Source organism: Balaenoptera physalus (genome assembly GCF_965194825.1).
Source record: "Balaenoptera physalus genome assembly, chromosome: 7".
In the NCBI taxonomy this organism is placed as follows: domain Eukaryota; kingdom Metazoa; phylum Chordata; class Mammalia; order Artiodactyla; family Balaenopteridae; genus Balaenoptera; species Balaenoptera physalus.
Window position 1 is genome coordinate 13,004,299 of NC_138886.1, and position 16,797 is coordinate 13,021,095.

A 16,797-nucleotide genomic window follows, 5' to 3' on the forward strand; every position below is an offset into this window, starting at 1 on the left:
AATTTTTGCCATCTCAGTAAACCTGAAGTCATATTTGCACAGTGATTTTGAGAGGGGCTTTGTGTTAGTTTCAGGGGAAAAGAAAACCCCATGGAAAGAGCACAAGCTTTGAGGATTGGCTTCAGAGCCAAGCATATTACTTAACAGTTGTGTGGCTTTGGGCAAATTCCTTATCTTCTGTGAGTCTCAGTTCCCTCATCTGTAAAACAGGAATAATCTCTCCCACCTTGCAGGATTGTTATGAGGTTGGGACGTAATATATCATAAAGGATCTGACCCACTGCCTAGTTTATGGGAGCTGTTTGTGAAATGGGAGTCTTATGGTTATTATTTCCATGAGGCAGAGGGAATTTTCAAGAAAGTCAACAGGCACATGTTATTTCCCTGAGAAAACTACCTAACGTGATACCCTCTGACTCATTTAAGAATTGCATTTGACGTGTAGGAATAGACACCCATCTATAAATGGTTTAAAGAGTAAAATTAATTTTTTTCTCATATAACAGGAAATTTGGCAGTGGGGCTTCTAGGGCTGGTTAATGACTCCACAATGTGATCAACTCCCCAATTTCTGTCTTTGTGCTTACCCACCCTGAGCATGTGCTTCAAGCTTCAGGGATGCCTTATGGTCACAAGATGGCTGCTCAAAATCCAGCCATCGTGGTCAAGTTCCAGGCAGGAAAAAGGAAGAAGGAAGGAAGAGCAAAAGACGTTGGTCAGATGCTTCCTTTTAACTCCTAATACAATTCTACTAAGATGTAAGAGAGAGGGAGAGATTTGAAAAAAAATTACATATCACAAGAATCACAATCTCAGTTGCCTGAGGGTGGGGTGGGGGGAGGGTTCAGGCAGGAAGGATAAACAAACCAGTGGGTGGGGTCTAGAAGGATGAGGAGGGTGGGGCTGTGGCAAAAAGAAAGGCTGTTGCCGGGCTAGTATTACCAAAGCGTTTGATTTTTCAAGAGAAGCTAGAAATACTGATTTTTATGTAAAATTTCAATACATGTTTATACTGAATGTTGGCAATTCAGAAAATAATTCTGGGTTCAATCAAAGCATGGCGGCCCATAGGGCCCACCGGTGTGTTACCTCTGGTGTGAGGCTGAGGTACATATTAAGAAGACTGGTATGCTCATGTACAATCTTGAAAAGAAAATTCCTGAAAAGAATTGAGAATGGTTCTAGCAGAGAAGATTCTTAAAATGCACTCAGACTGAAACTGGATGATGTCAAAAATATTGCTACAAATCTGTCTCTGTGTGAGAGACTTTATGATTTTTCCACTCCTTTGTTCTCTATAATTAAGAACAAATATGAAAAAGATGGGTTTTTCACGTTTGCATGAAAAACCCATCTTTGTGACGTTAGCGACTATTAGGTCCTGCAGCCGTCATTCCCAACCTGTGGCCGAGTACTGTTAGTGGGAGCGATGGTGACCGTGACAAGTGACAATATCTTCAGGTAGGGAAGAGGCAGCCGGAGCAGAAAGGCTTAGACAGTGAGCCCCTCTCCCCTCCCTCTGTACCCACCCAGCAAGTGTCCTGAGTAATTAAGGATGCAGGAAGAAATGGAGAAAACATTGCACAACTGTTAATAGATTTCTCCTTTTAAAATGTACCAAGACATCCCAACAGCAGCTTTGTTGTAAAAGATGATCTTCTCTGCTTTCAGATTTATATCTGAATGTGTTCCGTCTTGCCAGCTAAATTTAACAGCACGCATTTTCTCTTGCTAACAACTATTCTCTCTCTGCTTTCCACTTCAGTTTAAATTTCGCTTCATTATGAATTAATAATATTTATGCCATATGTTAAATCGAACCAAGTGCCCTTCTCTGGGGCACTGTGCCAGAGACATATTTGCTGGCTAGAGACCCTCCCTTCTGAGCTCCCACGCAAACGGCAGAAGTTGAACTTGACTTTCGTCTGTCCTACCCACTCTTTCTCTCCAAGTTCCTTGAAGAGAACTAGAGGGAACAAAATAATAAACATTCCAATCGAATTTATTTTCAGTGACCATCTCTCATAATGTGCTGCATAGATCAGCAGTTTTAGGAGGGAATTATGCTAATGCCAGTCTGGCCGTATTCTATTTTTCTTTTCCACCAAGAAATGAGAAATAATGAACTGTCATCCTCTCGTCTAGATTTAACTCTATCTAACCAGCTTGTCGTGTCATTTCCTCAGGAGGCATATAACAGTAGCACGTATTACCATGAATTAAGCACCTCTTTTCTCTCTTTTTTTTTTAATTCATAATAATTGCTGAGGTGTGGAGACATCTCTTTCTCTGAGAAATAGAAATTATCTGCTTCTTCAGTTTGACAGCTTTCTCGAGGGAAATGCATTTTTGTTATTTTCCTTCCATCGGATTCCTAATTTGGGAGGATTTCTATGTAATTCACTAAGAACCCGTTTTCTGAACATATCCTACATCAGAATTTGACATCAACTGGCACATGCTGCATTTTCCATTTCCGCAGTCTGAAGATTAAACGGTTTGCCAAAACCGGGGTTTATTTCTAGAAAATGGAGGCAGCTTCTCCACACCTCGAGTGTTTGCTTCATGCTGGGCCATTCTGCTTGGAGATCCCCACTCGTGTCCTTTGTGGTTTCTAATCCTGGTCTCCTTCTAAATTAGAGAACGGTTTTCTCTTTTTCCTTTTTGTCCCCCTTCCACTCCCTTTTCTCATAAGGAGATATTAATACGCTTCATAATGGGTAACTGTGGGGTGTTATTCTCTGAGAGGCAGCATGGAGTGTTAGAATGTTCTGGAATGGAAGTGTCAGGGGCCCTGCCCCCACCTCTGTCATTAACTCCTCAGTGACTTTGAAAATTCCCCTGTTCTGTGATGATCTCTTTCCAGTAATATCATGAGATTTTTATGCCTGGGATATCAATAGCCTTTAAAAATAGAAACATTATAAACCAAAGTTGTCTTTCCCTCCCCCCGCAGATATTTAGAGAGTGGGTTGTTTTTTTTCTTTTTTAAACAAATATTGATTATTTGTTAGCTTTCACCTTACAGAAACCTCTCCAGGAAAAATAAGCTTCTTTTCTTTCACAGAGAAGGATGAACACAAAAGAAATTCTATAAATAGGATTTTATGGAGTGGAAAAAGTTGATTTCTAAATTTCCCGTGAGATGTCACTAGTTGTTGAGAGAAAATGGGGATGATAATTTCAAATCTTTCTAATCTTAGGCTCCTAATGAACTTGAATGATTTGTGATTCTCTCCATCCTATGTGCCCATATTCTTTTGATTCTGAAAACAAACAAACAAAACAAAACCTTTCTTTAAACTGGTTCATGGAGGAAGGCTGGGAGCTGTCATATGTGCCAGGCACCGAGCTAGTCCTTAAAATAGCTTTATATGGCGAGTTGCCTTATCCTCATACAAATAAGGAAATTTAGATTGCAGAGAATGTCAATGACCTTCTCAAGGTCACATAGCAGAGTCAAGATTCAAACTCATGTGCCTTTGACTCCAAAGCTCATTTTTTCCATGTACGTTTCTAGCCTATCCTTTCTGCGGAATCTTTCTGGCTTCTCATGTTACCATATTTCTTGGATTTCTCTTCCACTGAAGAATTTATCCTATCACTCATCAGTCATTTGAAGAACTGCATCCCAGAGCATAAGGGGAAACTGTTCAAATGATTAAGAGCTACCAAGGCCTCATGTTTTTACCCCAGATTCTGAGATCATTTCTACCCTCCGAGAGCCGTATCCAAGACTGATCTGGATCCCAGCGTCACTCACTGGGCCCAGAATACCACTTACACATAGTGCACACAAAACAAATTCTATACTGAGTGGGTGGATGGATGAAAAGTTCATTCCAAAATCTTAGCCCTTGGAGACATTTCCTGTTTGAGTCCATTAAGAATGTTTGGTGACCACGGGGATAAACCTAGGAAAACCTGTCTCCAAGTGACCCTGATTGTCTTACCCCCCAGCCTTATATCCCAAAGCTTCCCAACAGGGCCTCTCTAGAGGCTCCAGCCTTTCTGGGTTACCTGAGACTTTGTCTTTTGAATTTTGGGTTCTTCCTGCAGCTCTGGGCTGGGCCACCTCCCCATTTCTCCCCAAAGTTCCCAAGTCCACTACTCTATCCTCCAGGGGAGGCCTGGATGTGAATCCCAGCTGTGTGATCTTGGGCAAGCCATGTCCCTTCTCTTGAGTCTCAGCTTACCCATCATTGAAATGGGCCTAAGAACACCTCCCTCATAAAGTGGTTATAAAGATCCAGAGAGCTAATGGGCAGGAAAGGACCTGGCATACAGATGGTGCCCAAGAAGTGCCTACAGAATCAAAATTCTTTTAAAGCATTTCCTGTCTACGGCAGCCAGCATAGATCCCTCCTTCCCCTGCCCCAGTAGCAAATGTTACCATCGACTGTGTTTGCAGGTATCACTAGGGGAGGGTAAGTTACTTTTGGAAAGGGGATAAATGGAGAATCCTCTTCGGTAAATTATGACTCCTACTAAAGGTTTGACACTTCTAACTTCTACCTGTCAGGAAAAAAATAACTATACCAGTGGTCAGTTTGGTTTCCCTTTTTATACTCCATTAACCCACAGAGCAAGCTAGGCAGGGCTCCTGTCCTGTGGGGAGTAAGTGGTCCAGAGGACATGGATACGATAATTAGAGAAAACCCGTAGCCACTCCTAATGAAGCTTTGGAAATGAACAGTGCAGGTTGTTAGAATATACCTTGGGAGAGACTGGAGCGGGTCCCCAGCAGGACCCAATAGAGATAGCCATCTCAGTGACAGGTGACATGAAAAGCTCTGCATCCACTGACATGTTGTTACTGAGGCGCAATAACTGTGTGCTGATGTGCTTTGAAGTCTGCCACTGTGACTTGTGATTGAAATACAGAGCCGGAGCCCAGGAGGAAGCAGGATGTGAACTGATGGCCTGAGGAATACAGGCAGGGAAGAAAGGAAAGAAGGGAGGGAGGGAGGGAGGGAGGGAGGATGCTGTCATATAAGGAGCACCAGCCTCGTCCAGGCACCGTGCTGGGCACACGTGTGCACATGTCAGGGGTGTGCATGGGTTTTGGAGAGGGGCCTCTGGAATGCCCAAATCCTGCTTGCCAATCAACCCCCGACCTCTCAGGTTCCTAAGGGAGCTGTTCACGCGAGGGATGATGACAAATGGGAAACCAAAGAACCACTTTATCATAGCCGGGGCGACGGATGTGGACACATTTGGAAAGTTGAAAGCAGCATGCAGTGTAGTTCAGCCAAGCAGACAGCTGGCCCCAAGGTCTAGCTTTCGGGATTCCCAGGGCAAATCCAGCCTGTCTTGGGACTCGCCTCCCCGGCACGACCTGGTTCAGGAGGGAAGTGCCTCTGGACCAGCTGAGGGCTGCCTGCATTCTGAACACAGAGCCTAAGTTCTTTTATTCAGACACTCTGACTAGCAAGCCCCATTTCTGCAGAATGCACAGGACCTTCACTGAAAGGTCAGCCTCAGGCAGCCTCTGAAGGGGCCTAGATGGTTGTAGCTCTGAGAGGAAGAGGGAAAGTAGAGAGAGATCAGGAAGGGAACCAACAGTTGTCGTGGCCCAACCAGGTGCCAGGGCCTTGGGATGCCCTACCTCGTCTCCTCTTCACAACAGCCGTGTGGGCGGGTGTTATTATCTTCATTTAAGAGACCAGCAAATAGAGGCACCAATGAAAGATTTAAGTAAATGGTCCACAGCCATACAGCTAGAAAAAGCAGCAGGGCCAGGATTTCAGTCCTGGTCTGTCTGAGGCCCAAATCATGCTCTTTTCAGCGTGCCTGCCCACCTTTCCAGACCACAGTGACTGTAATAAAGACTGCCTGTTTTATAGGTCAGGAAACTGAGGCTCAAGAAGGGGAAGTAGTTTAATCAGAGCCATCTGCTTCTAAGTGGTAGAGCCAGGTTCAACTCAAGACTTGCCATCCTAAAGTCCCTCCTCCCCCCAGCCCTTTAGAGCCCTAATGAACCACATTACAGGAACCCACCGGATCTGACCTCAACTCACATTTTCAGCCTCCTCTCCCATGGTTCCCTGCCATTCACCCTTCACTAGTTCCAGCTGTGGGGAGGGAGGGCCTTCCAGGCGGGGAACACAGCCCGGGCAAAGGCACAGAAGCCAGAGAGGACAGGACGGGTCGGATCTGGCAGTGACGTGTCCTCTCCTGTCTTCTGCAGGAACTGCAAGCTCAGCAGCAGCAGCTTGTCCATGGCTGCCGTGGACATCCTCTACATTGACATCACGAGGAGATGGAACTCCATGACCATGGACCAGCGGGATTCAGGTACCTGATGACTGGCCTCTGCCGTGTCCTGTGGGAGGACAGAGAGGGATGGGTGGTACATTATCTGTTTCTTCTTGTTAAGGGTCAAGGTGAGGGAAGGAGGAAGGTCATCCTATTGTTACCAAACCAAACTTGGGTCTGTTCGCCTGCGTGCAGTAAAGCCAATCTACTGACTCAGAGTTGTGGTGAAGGAAAGGGCAGCCTTTATTGCAGGGACAAGCAAGGAGTCCAGGCAGCTCAAAAGGTCCGAGCTCCCCAGTGGCTTTCAGGGAAAGGTTTTTAAAAGCAGGGTGAGGGAGAGGTGTTGCGGGGTGTGTGATCAGCTCGTGGACATTCTTCTGATTGGTTGGTGGTGAGGTAATCGGGAGTCAACATCATCAAACTTCTGGTTCCAACCCATCTGGGGTCTACGTGCTTGTGGGCAGCATGCAGTTAACTTCTTCCACCTGGTGGGGGCTTCAGTATCTGCAAAACAGCTCAAAGGACGTGGCTCAGAATGTTATTTATAGCCCTTTAGGAGGAAGTAAAGGTCCTTGACTTTGTTTAATGACTAAACTATTATTATTTTGTTTTGCTTGACTGTCTTCCTTTGTTTCTGCATTTTCTCACTTCTCTGATTAAATTTATTCTTTGGAACTTGGGGAAGGCCTAGGAAGCTAAAGTTTTTCTACAAACAAAAAGCAGGTGGAGGACAGGGGGTGGAGGGGTAGGGTCTGTCCTGGGAAGGCTTGCTTACACTATCAGCTCTAGACATCAGTGGAGGGATGGAGCTGAGTTTGAATTCAGGAGCACTGTCCTGATTTCTGCTCCCAAGGCTGTGCCCACCCAAATCCTAATTCCACTGCTGGAATCCTTTGCCTAAAGCTTTGATTCCATTTATGTTGGAAACAGTCACTTATTCGTTGGTTGGTTCATCCCTCGCCACACATTTCCTGGGCATAAGCGGGGCCAGGCCCCGGATAGACTGGAGAGAACAGCACTTGGTTCAGGCCCAGGAGGAACTGGCTCTAGAGTTGGGAGGCAGATGAGAACATAGCAGTAGCTAGTGCAATGCGCGCTAGGATGGAGGGAAGAACAGAGAGGCTGTCAGGAAGCTCAGCAGAGGAGTTCCTGAGCGAGGGGGGCCCAAGGAAGACTTCCTGCAGAAGCCGAGTGGGATCAGCCGAGGGGCAGGGTGGCACACACCCCCTCCTTCAGGGCTGTTTGCCTGGTCTAGGCAGAGACACACGTGAAAGGCTCAGGTCACCCCCAAGTAGCCTGGAGGGTCTGCAGCAAGGAGGGAAGGGAGAAGAGGCAGAGGTGGGGTTGCAGGAGCTGTCAAGGCCTTGAACGCCACGCGAAAGAGCTTGAGCTTGATCCCCTAGATCACGTGGGGCCGGTGAAGGATTCGGTAAGAAGAATCCACCTTTGGTGGATGAATTTCTGATCTTTTTCCTCCCAGAGGGGGTTTTTCTAAAAAGCCATAATAACCATACCTGACATTTGTTCAGCTCATCACAAAATTACAGCGGGCTCTCATGCATATTCCCTCATTAAACGTCTCTGCTGTGAACCAGTGCAGTAGGTATTAACGTTCGCATTTCACAGCCGAGTAAACTGCAGCTCAGGTGATGGCAAGGGGGCCACCCTCCACTCGGCTGCCTCCTTGCAAAAAGGACACACAAAGAGGGGGCGCCTCAGGGAGCAGTTTTGTTTTTTTTTTTAAGAATTTTAAGTCATTACAACAGTCGCCTCTTTTTTTTTTTAAATTAATTAATTAATTAATTTATTTTTGGCTGTGTTGGGTCTTCGTTTCTGTGCGAGGGCTTTCTCTAGTTGCGGCAAGCGGGGGCCACTCTTCATCGCGGTGCGCGGGCCTCTCACTATAGTGGCCTCTCTTGTTGCGGAGCACAGGCTCCAGACGCGCAGGCTCAGTAGTTGTGGCTCACGGGCCTAGTTGCTCTGCGGCATGTGGGATCTTCCCAGACCAGGGCTCGAACCCGTGTCCCCTGCATTATCAGGCAGATTCTCAACCACTGCGCCACCAGGGAAGCCCTCAGGGAGCAGTTTTCTCCTGCGATAGGGTGGCGAGGACCTGAAATCAGGGGGGTTGGGAGACGCAGCTTAGAGCTGACGATGCCACTTCCTACGATGTAAGCGCGAGAAGCCGTTTCACCTCGTCCTGTCCATTTCCTCCTCCGTAAAGGGTGCCAGCAACGCCAGCTCTCCGGGGTGCCGTGTGTCGGAGGGTCTGAAAGCCTGTGGGGGCCTCGTGGACAGTTCATCTTATCAGTGGGCTCCCCTTGGGGAGAATCCTGAACAGGATGCCCCCTGCCAGATCCCGCCCCGCACCCCGGGTCTGCCCTGGGCTAGAGCTCCCTGACCACAAGGACCAGCAGCCCTTCCTGCAGGTGCCGGGACTTGGGCATCGTTTGCTAAGTGGTTTCACGTTTGATAATGCGGCTTCCAGCTGCCAGTCTTGGGTGTTTCCTACGTGCTGAGCACACTGCCCGGCACTTGACACGTGCAGCATGGGCCAGAATCCTCCCAGAGGTAGACACGATTATCTCTTTCATACAGAGAAGGAAATTGAGGCTCAGAGGCACGGCTGGTGGGTAAGGCTTTAACACCAAGCTGCCACCCTCCCCTTCCGGCTACTTCCTCCTGCTATTGGTCCCAGAGTAAGATGACCACCCAGCTCCCTACTGCTCCCCTTCCTTAAGTTCAAAAGCAAAACTCAGGGGATACTAATACTCACTGATTCGACAAGGCGGGAGCTCCTATCGCATCTCCGCCGTCGGAGCTCCCTTCCATGCTTCCCTGGCAACCAGGAGAGGCTGGAGATGGAACGTCTTAGAAGTAGCCAGATGAATTATCATCTCCAGGACGGAGGGCGCTCATGTGACAGTTGAGCCGCCTGTTTTCTGCTGACGCCTTCAGAAAGTGAAGACGTGTTTGCTCTGTAAGCCGAATGCGGGGCGTCGTTGCAGGAGCCTGTGGAGGGGGCCAGATGAGGGGGCAGGGGTGGCAGTGGAATTATTAAATATTGAAATTGATCAGGAGTAGCAGCAGGAAGCTATTTATCATGTTTTATTGCTTCAAACTAGCATTACCATCTGGCCCCATTGTTAATTCTGAGTAGCTTTTCATGTTTTGTTTGCCTCTTAAATTGCTCCCCAGCAGCGGAATCCACAGGGGCTGCCCACAGTACAGGCTCGGGTGAGGTTTTCTGGGGTCTGCAGCGTCTCTCTGTCTGCTGACCAAGCTAAGGAGATGAGAAAAATACTAATTTTTAGAACATACAGATGCGCAAATCTGGGGCTGGGCTCTTCCAGGCCTTTCCGCCCTGCCTCAGCCCCTGAATGTGTGGAATAACAGTCCTTAGTAGTAACTGCAATTTTGAGGTCACCTCCGATGTACAATATCACTGCTAATTCTCACACCAGACCTTCGAGGTGGGGGATCAGATCACATTTTACAGAGCAGGATTCTGAGGTTTCCAAGAGCAAAAGTGACCCGTCTGAAATCCCATAGCCAGTGAGTAGCAGAAGCTGGATTTTCACTCAAGCCTCCTACCTCCTGGCCCAGGACGCTGTCCCCAATCCAGGGCCACACCGAGCAGGGCTTGTTCATCTGAGTGGTGGGGAGGGGATGGGGCTCGCGAGGCAGGGAGGTGAAAGGTCAATTCACAGAGCACAAGGAAGGCAGAACTGGAGTGGGAGCTGGTGCCTCGTCCACGCACCTGTCTCCCTTCCTCCTTGGAGCTTATACTCCTGTTCTCCTGTTTCCATCACTCCTGAAAGGAAATAATAGAGTCCAGGGTGGGGGGTCGTATAGGCAGTGAGGGCTGGGCATTGAAGCCAGGAGTGAGAAGGCTGTCTGTGCCCGTGGGCTCAGGGGCCACTGCTGTCTTAGCTGGTGCAGGCCGGGGCCCAAATGCCTCCTGAGAAGGCTGCTCGAGCACCTCTGATTCTCAAGGAGAAGGAGTTTCTGAAGCCAGCCGCGTGCTCAGGACCATTCAGGAAGCTACTAGATGTCAAAAGAAGTAAAGGCCTGGCCGGAGGTGTGGGTCCATGTGAGCTGGGGCAGCTTTACCTGCCCTAGAGCTGCTGTGGGGCTGGCAAGAAAGAAGTCAGAAGAGGGGCAGAACATGCGCTCTCAGTCTCAAAGGGCACACACTCACTCATTCATTCACTCATTCATTCATTCAACAGACAGGTAATGAATGTGTTACCAGGTATTGGGCCCTACTGGAATATAAAGAGGAATTATTTTACAGACCCTATTCTCAAGGAAAAAAAAGTAATAGAGATTATGTACTGAATATTTACTATGTGACAGAAATCAAAGATGCTTGTTATGAATTGCTTCATTTAACTCTCATGCAGCCCTGTGAGATAAGGCTGGCTATTCCCATTTGACAGATGAGAAAGCTGAGGCTCAAAGGGGTGAATTTAAGCAAGCATGTCAAGTCTTACAGTGGGGAGCCTGGGATCTGAACCAAGAACAGCCTGCCTTCAGAGCTCATCCTTGGCCCTGCCATTACACCCAGTGTCTCCAGCCACACAAATGAAAAGGATGCACAGTTGACAGTTGTAACAGGGGGTGGCCAGAGCTCCCATGGGGGAAGCAACAAAGGAGGGAGCCTTGCGGGTGAGGAGAGAACACAAGCAAAGCACTTAACATGGTAAGCGACCCAGAAAAAGCGCTCGCTACTCGTTCTGTATCCCCGAGGGCCTGGCACATCGACCAGAGCACGCAAAAGCATCTCACTTGGTGCCCAGTGAATGTTCGATGAGCAGATGAATGCCAATATAAAAAATGTCCCCCATCCCCAAAGCAGGGCCTTCTGAGTGTGAGAACCATGGCTTATACTAGCGGTGGTCTATAGGGGTCTCCCTCTGCTTTCCTACTGTCCAGTGTAAAACGCCAGCCCATTTGAATAAGACCATCACCCCGACCCAAACCCCAGTGTGTCCAAGTGCTAATGCACCTTTCCTTTCTGGAAGCCAGCCCAGACCTTCCTTCTGCCCTAATGAGACTTTGGTACCCACCAAGGGGCTTAACCAGATTCCCGATGCTCAAGGCCCTTATGAACCTTTATTTGACCTGTATGAAGAGACCCTACTATTGAAATGGAGAAGAAAAAGTGGTGTTTAAAAAGACTAGAGAGGGAAAAAAAAAAACAGTAAGAAAAAGCATACATATTATGAAATCTAAATCTCAGACCATCCTTTTAAATAGGCTCCTTATTGATTGCTTTTTAAAATTGGACCTCAGGTGCACAGAACTGGATTAATCATAATCCTTGGTTCGTGAGACGCTTCCATCCTGGTCCATGCACAGCCTGCTCTATTTAGTTAGCTTTTTTTTTTTTTTTAAATTAATTTATTTATTTATTTATTTTTGGCTGTGTTGGGTCTTCGTTTCTGTGCGAGGGCTTTCTCTAGGTGCGGCAAGCGGGGGCCACTCTTCATCGCGGTGTGCAGGCCTCTCACTATCGCGGCCTCTCTTGTTGTGGAGCACAGGCTCCAGGCGCGCAGGCTCAGTAGTTGTGGCTCACGGGCCTAGTTGCTCCGCGGCATGTGGGATCTTCCCAGACCAGGGCTCGAACCCGTGTCCCCTGCATTGGCAGGCAGATTCTCAACCACTGCGCCACCAGGGAAGCCCCTTAGTTAGCTTTTTGAAGTAGTTATTTTTAATAATGGGATAAGCATCCACACACTCTCGTGACCCAAAAGCAAAAGCTGGGACTCGACGATCACACGCGTTTAACACGTGGCTCTCCCCCAAAACCAGCCCATTTCCCACCTCTCTCCACCTGAGGAGCCCTCAGCTGCATCCCATGCCCGTCGCTCCCTAAACAGACTGTCTTCCTCTCTTAAAACGCCAGTGACTACTTAGGAGCTTGGTGGAATTTCGTAATATGCAGTCTCACACTCTGCAGCAGGCCAGTGTAATTGTCAATTGTCATTTAAAAAAAAAAAAAAAGATTTCAATTTCCAATTCTAGAATTTCTAGCAGAGCACAGAAATCTAAAAAAGGGTGTTATCTGCAAACTTGGGGTGTAGTAGCCCTCTCATTGCCCAGAACCAAACGAAGAAACACATTTGTCAGTGAAGAGGCAGTTACGTTATGTAAATTGCACTCACGAACACCTCCTTATCATTGAGACTTTGCTCTCTACTCTTCCCAGAGTGGAATTCACTTCTCTGTGGCGAGAGACTAGGATGGCATCAAGATTAGGCAATAAAAGGCAGTATCACTGGCATCATCTGTGAGAGACAAACATTTCACTTGCAAAGGGAACACTTGAGCCCAGCATCTAGGTGTCTGGTCCATCTAACCCACAACCGACAGCTAGGGGCTTCAGAACAGCTTTGTTCACTTTGCAGCCAGATTTTTTGCTGTTTTAAGATATAGACTAGAGGTCCTCCCAGTAAGCAATGGAAACATGATTGCAAAGCAAGAAAGAAAATGGACTGGAGAGTCTTTCCCACCCACGTGAGCACACATATGTAACACCCACGTATGCGTGTTCGGCCCGCACCTTGCTTGCAGAGGAAAAATCAGAGTGGCATAGTTTAATGTCTCATATGTGCTGTAGACTCTTTGACCAAAATAAGAAACATTTCTTCCACTGCTTGAAGAACTCCTGAGCTACATGCGCGCCTTCGTGGGGCTGCCTGGGTTTGACTGGCAGTATAACCAAAGCCACGGGCTCTGGGATCAGACAAACCTGGCTTCAAATCTGAGACCGGTAAATTGCAAGCTGTGTAGTCTCCGCAGGTTATGTAACTTCCTCTGAGCCTCACATTCATCTTCTGAAAAGGGGAGATAACAATGGTGCCCACTTCATAAGAACATTGATACGGCTGAAATGGGACAAAGCAGAAAGTGCTCAGAGCAGGGTCTGACTAGGAAATGCTCAGTAAGCAGGGGCTGCTTCTATTGATATCACCTGGCTCTGACTGCACCCCTCTCCCGGGACATGCTTCCTGGGCACCTACTCGTGCCAGGCGCTCTGCAGGTGCTGGGAACAGACAGGAAGAAACGCCTGCCTGGAGACGCTCGCAGCCTGTGGGAGGGATGGGATGTGGTGGCAGCAGGCCTTCCCTCGGAGCCGACAGAGTGCCAGGGCCTCCCCTCCTTTCCCTCCAAGATGGACCTCACCGGCCTTTGGCCCGGATGGCTGCTATCAACAGACCAGTGTCTGGCTGCCGCATCCTCGCCCCCCCGCCCCTTTGTCCTACACGGCACTGTTGGAGGCTTGGCTGGGAAGAGGAACCCATGTGTCCAACTCAAGGGAAGTAGGGGTGGGGGGTGGACACTGTGAAGCTGGGGACCTTTGGCAAGAAACGCAGCACTGCCGGCTTCAGGGCTGCCGGGCCTGGGGAGTCAGGGCCAGTTTCTCCCCACGTGTGCCACGGTCTCCAAAGACCAGCTTTCCCCTCTCCTCTGCACGTCTGCTCTCACACTGTGGGTGCTTCTGCCCTGGGCTGGCTGCGGCGGCCTCCAGCCCTCCTCCTGTATCACCTCTCAACCCGGAGTCCACCGTCAGCCGCCTGCAGTCGCTGGTCTCACGACTACAACTCCAGGGGAGCGAGTGAGAACCTTCCCGCTGTGCAGCGACCCCTCCGCTCACTAGCCCCACGCTCACTCGTTCCAGCCAAGGTGGCCGGCCACTTCGGAGGACCTCCATCGGGGCCACTTGCCTCTGCCCGAAGCCCCCACCCCTCACACACCACTGCCCAGGCCCTCCTCGCAAGGCGCCGCCCTCAGGCTGGGCCAGGTCTCCCTTCCCACGGGCTCCAGCAGCTTCCAGCCCCGCTCCTCGCCAACACCGATCACAGTGCGAAGTAAACACTGTGGAATGAGTGTGTGGCATCTGCCCCTTGAGCTAGACTCACCTCCATGACGCCAAGCTGTTCCTGCCTTAACGAAGCCTAGCTCTGTGCCTGGCACATAGTAGGTGCTCAGCAAACGTGTGCGGGATGGACGAGGGACGAGACCCTGACGATCAGCTGACATCTGTGGGTGTCTGAGTCTCGTTACTGTCTCTCACCAAATTTCCTCAGTCGACTTATGCAAATCATCTGCCTCCTCTACTTTCCTCAGCTGAAATGAGCCCCAGCTGAAATGTATGTGGTTAACAACGTACTGAAATATTTAAAAGTATTTTTACTTGGAAGGTTTAGCGAAGCCTCACTTATACATATACATGGACGGCCCCCTCCCTCCTCGGTACAGGAGGCGGGTTTCACGCGGTGCCTCGCACCGTGTCTGGCACGAGCGATGTTCTTCAGCCTTGAAATTATCTCGAAGTCAGATGGGCCTCCCTGGATGTGTGCCCTACACGCTTACAAAATAGTCAGTGTCAGAATTATTTTTAATAAAAGCAAGCGAGCCAACAGAAATGCCAGCTCGCCCTCCCCACACAGACGCTTATCTGGGGCTGCTGCCGTGCAAGCCGCACCTTCTGTAATGACTGTCCCCTCGGCGAGGGTCGCCTGGAGACGTGTGATCACCGCCACAGCCCCTTCATCGGAGCACCTGATCTCCATCTTCCTGTCCATCACCTCCAGGGCATGGGAACAGGATCTCCGCCATTGTCTGGTCCTACCCCCAAAAAAAGAGACAAAAGGAAAAAAGTGGGATGAATTTTTTTATGCAGCTCTTTTTTTTCTTCATCCCAGATCTTGCAGGAACAGCGGCAGCAGGATGGAGGTTGTGGGAAAAGCATGAGCCATGAACCAGCGAGTCAGCCAGGCTCAGTTTGGTTCCTTGCACCTCCCATCTTGGAGCCCAGGGTGGGGGTGTGGGGGCACTTCAGCTCCAAGAGCCACAGTTTCCTTTAAAATGGGCCAGTGACATCCTCCTTGGGTTGTTGTAAGGCTTTAGTTAGTAAGTGTACCCCTGGCTCTTCTTTTAATTTGTTTTAACCACCATTGTCGTTCTTGACATGTGTGCGTGCTTTCAGATTACAAAAGAGTCTTCCAGTCCACTTGTGCACTGAAAGCTCACACTCCCCCTGAGCGTGGTCTTGTTCCCACGACCCCACTCAGGGAGGAGGAAACCGAGGCTCAGAGTGGTAAAGAGGGGTCCTGAGCCTCCATCTTGTGCAGCCTCAGGAAGTGACAACACAGATGAGTAAAGACGGAAGGACTACTGCCAATCCCCAAATATCCCCAGGCTGAGGCATCCGTAAGGTGGGCGGAGCTGTGTTTGGTAAGACCGTCAGGGAGACGTGACCAATGACAGACGCATCCTCCGCAACCCCTCCCCCCATCTGCTCCTCTACTACCAAGGAGTCAGGATACAGGGTCACACAGGCTTTACTGCTACAAAGCTCTGCACTTGACACTCCTCACAGCACCGCTATTTAGAGTTGAGGAAATGAGAATTAGACCGGTTGGGGCCACCTCCAAAGGCACCTCGCTAGTAAACAGCAGTGCTTGGACAAGGACCCACGTCTTCTAACTAAATCTTCTCCAACATGGAGCCCCTTAATGTGACTGCTGGTGATTGACACCAATATGAGCTACATTTATGGATTTTTAAAAATTAATAGACAATTTTTTTGGAAAAGTTTTTTTGTTTAATAAATTTATTTATTTATTTATTTCGGGCTGTGTTGAGTCTTCATTGCTGCACACGGGCTTTCTCTAGTTGTGGCGAGCGGGGCCTTCTCTTGTTGCAGAGCACAGGCTCTAGGTGCGCGGGCTTCAGTAGTTGTGGCACATGGGCTCAGTAGTTGTGGCTCACGGGCTTACTTCTTCTGAGGCATGTGGGATCTTCCCGGACCAGGGCTTGAACCCATGTGCCCTGCATTGGCAGGTGGATTCTTAACCACTGAGCCACCAGGGAAACCCCTTTGAAATAGTTATAGATTTACAGAAAAATTGAGCAGATAGTACAGAGAATTCCCATATACTCCCCAAACACATACTCTTTCCTCTATAGTATCTTGCATTAGTATACATTTGTTAGTTAATAAACAAATATTAATATATTATTATTAATTAAAGTCCATAGTTTAAAGTTCACTCTGTGTTGTACGTCCTATATGTTTTGACAACTGCATAATGTAATGTATCCAGTACAGTACCATACAGAATGTTTTCACTGCCCTAAAAATCCCCTGTGTCCCACTTATTCATCCTCCCCCACCCTGAATCCCTGGCATCCACTGATCTTTTTACTCTCTTCATAGTTTTGCCTTTTTCTGAAGGTCATATAGTTGGAATCGTACAGTATGTAGCCTTTTCAGTACTGGCTTCTTTCACTTAGCAATGTGCATTTAAAGGTCCTCCATGTCTTTTTGTGGCTTGATAGCTCATTTCTTTTTATCTGTGAGTAAAAGTCCATTGAATGGATATGCCACAGTTTGTTAATCCTTCACCTATTTAAGGACATCTTTGTTGCATACAATTTTTGACAATTATGAATAAAGCTGCTATAAACATTTGTGTGCAGTTTTTTTTTTGTGGACATACGTTTTCAAAATGGGCAAATACCTAG

At 48.4% G+C, this 16,797-nt stretch overlaps 1 protein-coding gene across 6 annotated transcripts in view; it reads left to right on the forward strand.

Annotated features, from left to right (window-relative positions):
- Positions 1-16,797, forward strand: part of TTLL11 (tubulin tyrosine ligase like 11) — a 255,910-nt gene that overhangs the window by 214,180 nt on the left and 24,933 nt on the right. For all 6 annotated transcript variants that reach the window (XM_082467860.1, XM_082467861.1, XM_082467865.1 and 3 more), the window contains one exon: positions 6,191-6,297. In XM_082467860.1, coding sequence (XP_082323986.1) covers positions 6,191-6,297 — 107 coding nt within the window. The remainder of the gene's footprint in view (positions 1-6,190; positions 6,298-16,797) is intronic.